The sequence below is a fragment of the Dipodomys ordii genome, unplaced genomic scaffold, assembly GCF_000151885.1.
Source record: "Dipodomys ordii isolate 6190 unplaced genomic scaffold, Dord_2.0 Scaffold5, whole genome shotgun sequence".
Lineage (NCBI taxonomy): Eukaryota > Metazoa > Chordata > Mammalia > Rodentia > Heteromyidae > Dipodomys > Dipodomys ordii.
Genome location: NW_012267221.1, coordinates 1,919,733 through 1,925,732, shown reverse-complemented (window position 1 = coordinate 1,925,732; position 6,000 = coordinate 1,919,733). Strand labels below are relative to the sequence as shown.

The window sequence follows — 6,000 nt, the reverse complement described above, 5'->3', positions numbered from 1 at the left end:
CTGGGTCTTATGACCTAAAGCATAGAGTTGAAAGCAGAGCTGATGATAATGCATTCATTTTCTTAACCATGAATGGAATGGACTGGGAACTACACTTTCAGCATAGATTTTGGTTACTGCTACAAATCATTTTCCCATTGATTACAGCATACAAATCAGTGCTTTTTTTTTTTTTTTGGTAGACATGTTCCTTAACTGGTTCCATTTAAGCACTGCTTTTTAGATTCCCACTATGAATACCCATGCCCTCCTAGCCCAGGAGATACCAGGTATTGTTGGGAGTCATTTTTTAGTTCTAACAGTTTGGGGGAGGATACTACTGGTACTGAGTAGGTTGAGACGAAGATGTTACTAAATATTCTGTGAAACGCAGGGTAGCCCCCTCAAACCAAAGTGATCAGGCCCCACATGTCAGTAATACCTACTGAGATATACTACATGGTGTGACTCTCTGAAGCCATGTGTTATGATTTTCCAGATATATGGAGACAGTGGAAAAGAAAAAGTTGAAAAGCAGTTCTTCCCATGCCTAATATTTAAAAAATGTATATTCGTTGTTCTCAAGTATGGTAATTCAATTTGGGAGTTTTTAAAAAGTAGATCCTTGTCATAGATTGATAATAATTTCTTAATTCAACACATTTAGCATGAAACTGAACAGTCGAGTATAAAATGGAGTTTTGGAGAGATCAAACTTGATGTGTTTTTCACATTGATGTTCTAATAGCATAACCATTTGGACCAAAATATACATTTGAGATGTGGGTGAAATGTAAACTGCTACTCTACTACGCAGACAATCCAGTGTATTTCACTTAATCCATGAAGGCATGATGTTACAAAACACATTCGTATATTATGAAGCCATATGGCATTAAATTTTCCCATTTATAGACAACTTTGTATTTACATAACAAATTATCAAATCAACCATTTTTCTGGCTTATAAAAGGTCACTGAGGTACACACACAGTGTGTATAAAAGCACATAAGGCTGATAATACATATTTACAGTAGATACAAATTAATCTTTCATAGTTGAAGATAATGCTATATAGTATATATATATATTCTATATCAGATTCCCCACTGTTAGCAGAATTTCCCATGTTTCAATTGCTTATTGCTTTTTGGCTCACTGATTTAATACTTATGTCTGGGTTGCTTATACATATGAATTACTAATGTCCTTATCTCTTTGGCTAATGCAAATGTAATAGAGTGAATGAAAGAAAATGATAAACTAATTCAGTATTACAGTTATGTCTGGTGGATATCTTTTGTTTATATCCCCCAAAAGATTAAGTAATGCACAACTTATCTTATATACTACATTAAAAAACCACGAGTTGCATCATACCATTTGAGCATAAATAGGCAAAATAAACAAGATAGCAGATTTTTGGTAAGGTCTAGATGTTGGTTTTCTTTTCAGAAAGAACACTGACACCAACAACTTAAGCAACCTTAATGCAAAATTGCTTATGACTTGCAAGGGAACATTGCAGGTTGCATGGAAGCTTACCAAGCAAATGGCAATTTGCTTCATGACCTGAACAGAAAAGAGAATCAATTCATGTTGAGAGTCTTCATAAACTTACAGAAAGTAAAATGGGAGGCCTCTGCTCCTCCCACAAGTCTGTGGTATTGTGTTCAAAGATGTACTTTACTTAAAAAATAAAGAGCAAAACCGAAAACTCAGGGTCTAAAAAAAAAAGGCTAGATGTGGCCCTGATATCAAGTGGGATGATATTGAGGATCAGTACATCATTGAGGATCAATAACAGGAGAGATGTTATTCTTAAAGCATTTCCATTTATAATGTGACTGTAAAGTACAAACCAGAACTATTCTTTTAAAAAACTCTGTGTTTCTTTTAATACCACAAAAAATATAAACCACACCAGAACTGTTCTGTTAATTTTCACTCCTTTGAAATAATCTTTAAGAACTACTTAAAATGTGTACTTTATTTTTCTGTGCTTCCTAGGACTGTTAAGGGATACAAAATAAAATCTGATTTCCTTTTCTAAGAGGGACTATTATGCTTTTTAAAGGAGCAAAACAATTTCATTCTGTTTCCATTCTTGGATTTTCTTTTTTAAAAAAGTTTATTGTAGGGCATAAAATTTTTACTAACAGAAGGGCTAGCCTTCATTAAAAAGTGAATTGGTTTAATACAAAGAGAAAGAAATGGCTCTATGGGCAGAATTAAAGTATGAGTGACCATTTTTCTTTTAATTGTAAAGTAGGTGCAACATTTAAAGAAAAATGTTACAGCACTGCATGACCTAAAATGCTAACAATATTTACATTCACTGCTTACATGAAATCATATAACTGTAAGAGAGACCAGAAGAACCTCATGTAGACTGAGACATCTACGCCTAGCACCCACAGCAAGCCATAAGCAACCCATGGAATCATGGGCACACATTTCACATATTCTACTGATGTGGTGGCGAAGCACAAACTGAATCTGCTCAAAATACACAAAAGAAGATTTGGTCGACACACACTCATTCTGAAGACAGAATGGCAAAGGCTAAAAATGTTAGATCAACACATAACACACACACACACACACACACATACCCAACACACAAACACACATGAGTTTATCTGTGAATAAACAATTGTGTATACAAAACAGGAGAAAAGCAGGCTGGTATGAAAAAAAAGAACATTAATGGCTTAAACATAACCAACATATCAACGTATAACAAAAATGTACTAAGTAGACAAAACATTACTTCATGTGACTGCATGAAGAACTAGGTAGGCAATCCCACCAATGAGCAAAAGGCAATAAACCTACCCCCCTGAAGGAATCTCCTGGGACTTTCAAGCCATGAAGCCTGGGCGTCCAGTTGCATTCCATCAGGCTTAAGGGTAAGGGTAAAGATGGGAGCAGAAGGGGCAGAGAGATACAGGAGACCTAGAGGAAGAGCTAAGAACGGTTGCTATCAAAAGTGAGCCTGGGTGGTGTGCTCTGTGCTGCAGCCCCAAGAATATACTTGAGGAATGACCTCGGTCTCCTTTTTCCTGAGTTACTGGAACTCTGCTACACGATGGGATGAAGAAGTTTGGGGCTGGATGGGAGAAGGGAAGTGGGGAGGTGGTGGCATCTGGGGATCCCGAGCTTGTTACAGGAAAGCCTCCAACAGCTGAGCTCTGAGCTGGAGTCAGTTCGGGGCTGGAGGCCAGGCAGTGTTCCTGGTAGGGAGTTTAGGGGTAGGGCTGGTGGTTCCAAGGAAAAAGGTATTGGTTCCCTTCTTTTGACAATCATTAACTGAAGTGGCCTGAAAAACGTCTCTGAACTATCTGGCAGAAAGGGCATACCACCACCTTAAGAACTGTCAAAAAAAGAGAAAATTATGTTGTGCTACATTTCTTATTGATTACCTTGTACTTTACAATGGCTCACAGTTTTAGGTTTGTATATTTGTAATGTAGTATTTTCTCTCTACATTTGTTTCACATTTTTTCTTACTTAATATAATATAAATAATTTGGTTAATAGATTTAACCTGCACATCTCAGCCACATTCATATATATAAGAATCTGTTAATGGTATAAATAATTCTTTAAATAAAATAAATCTGATATGTTACATAATACTGATAAAAAATTACCCTTGCTAATAATTTTGTAAGCCACCTGAACTTCTGTGTTAAATAATACTGATGAATGGATATAAAATGGGTTTTCTTTTCCTTTTCTTTTTTTCTGCTTTGATGACTGGGATTTATTTTTGCCTGCAATAATAAAAAGAAAGGGGGAGACCCCCCAAACTATCTTCCCTCTTCCCTCTGTTAATTATTGCAAAGTGAAACTTTTGCCTCCCTCCATGTGTGGAAACAGAAAGTTACTTTGTCAGATACTGTTTGCAAAATAAACAAAAACAAAACAAAACAAAACCCCCTTAATTCTTAGCAACAATAGTGGTAAGCTATTTAATTCAACAGGTGGCTATCAAATATTAACTACAGAAATGGTTGAGTAAAATATTCCATCTAAGTTTTTTTTATAAAACCTATTCTATTTTAAAACTTAGGTAAAAAAAATATGCAACAAATGGTTGCAGTTTCTGAATTCTTAATTTAGACCTGTGAACCCTAATCCCTTTAGAAGTCTGCAAGACTGCAGGTCCCAGACATCCACAATTGAGTTCAGTGCTCCCAGGCAAGATTCCAAATAGACAATAGAAATGGACACTCAGTGGTGTGCGGTGTGTGTCATGATTCAGATATTACATCATCATGCCTTTTCTCTGCTGTCAAATACAAAAACAGCATCTTTTACATTATCATAGAAAAGCATTTAGGTTGTATTTTTATTTATCACTTTACACTGGTAGTCTCTGGTCGGTGTACTCCATAGAAACCAAAGAATTTTGTACACTATTTCTTTGTACAATAAAAGATAAAGTGTGCATTAGGTACGCTTGTACATGACAATATTGTACAATATTTACATTTCTGATATCACCATGAAATTCTGCATTTTCTATATACAACACTGAAAATTCTTCAGAAACATTTGGACTATTTCTTATAATCACAATTTTAGTATTATAGAAAAAAAGTTTCTTGGTAATCTCATCACTCTCATCATACAGGGATTTCAATTCGTTTTTCCAACGTTTCAGTATTCTTTCTGATAAAAAAAAAACAAACAAACTTGGTATCACTCTTTCTTTTAGCACCCTGTGGTGGTGGTAGCTATCTGTCATAGTTTAAATATTGATATAACAGTGGCCATATCAATACCTATATACAGATATATCTGTGCACGTTCCTTTCTTAAACACTGTGCAATAGTGGAGTACTCTCTGTTATCTGGAGATCTTCCTCCTTTTGGGCTTGGGGGGTCTCATTTGTCTGTCTCCCTGTGGGATTTGGTGAACCTGAAAAATAAAAAGTGGAAAAATACAATGGAACTTGAAATCATAAACATCATATACTCTTCCTTTTTCTTTGTTTCTATCTTTGTTTCTTTCTTTCTCTTTCCTCCTTCCTTCCTTTTTTCCTTCCTTCCTTCCTTTCTTTCATCCTTCCTCCCTTCCTTCCTCCCTTCCTTTTTCCTTATGGTTCTAGGGATTGAACTCTGGGCCTGGGCACTGTCCCTGAGCTTCTTTCTTGCTCAAAGCTAGTGCTCTACTACTTGAATCACATCTCCACTTCTTGGTGGTTAATTGAAGATAACAGTCTTACAGACTTTCCTGCCCAGGGAGGCTTTGAACCCTGATCCTCAGATCTTAGTTTCCTAAAGTAGCTAGGATTACATGTATAAACCACTGGCACTTGGCTAAACATTATATTATTTCTGACAAGGGAACAGGCTTTTACTTTCTGTCACTGATACCTTAAGTCATTTACTTAAAAAAAAAAAAGACCTCATTGGGACTAAAGTCAGAACAAAGGATGGGGATACCAGAAACTGATTAACAGGAAAGTATGGTTGAGAGTCCAGTCAACACAGAACACAAAGTGAACTGGAGAAATTCAAGTGTGAGAAATGCAATATACAGTTGCTACCTATATTGTATACTTAAGAAAAAGATAATTCCTTTCCTTAGAGATCCCTCACTATAATCTGTAAAAGTAGGCAACCCCACACCAAATGTGTTTTCTTTTTTTTCTTTTCTTTTTTTGTTTTTGCCGGTAATGGGGCCTGAACTCTGGGTCTGGGTGCTGTCCCTCAGCTCTTCAGCTCAAGGCTAGCGCTCTACCACTGGAGCCACAGTGCCACTTCCGGCTTTTTCTGTTTATGTGGTGCTGAGGAATCGAACCCAGGGCCTCATGCTTGCAAGGCATGCACTCTACCGCTGAGCTACCTTCCCAGCCCACCAAATGTGTTTTCTGTCTCACTTTATCTTCCTACTTCTTTTACCACTACTATAAAATGTCAAGAGTATAAGAACATGCACTCACAGCTCAGCCCAATAATGTTAGTTTGCCTACAAGAACAATCAGGATAGAAAACAGAATATCACT

At 36.5% G+C, this 6,000-nt stretch overlaps 1 protein-coding gene across 1 annotated transcript in view; it reads right to left on the bottom strand.

The window, feature by feature from the left end:
• Window positions 1-4,310: 4,310 nt before the first annotated feature.
• The window catches only part of Mbd5 (methyl-CpG binding domain protein 5), a 62,650-nt gene continuing 60,960 nt past the window's right edge, over window positions 4,311-6,000 (bottom strand). Inside the window, exon 10 of the mRNA XM_013030859.1 lies at window positions 4,311-4,910. Coding sequence (XP_012886313.1) covers window positions 4,839-4,910 — 72 coding nt within the window. The 3' untranslated portion in view covers window positions 4,311-4,838. The remainder of the gene's footprint in view (window positions 4,911-6,000) is intronic.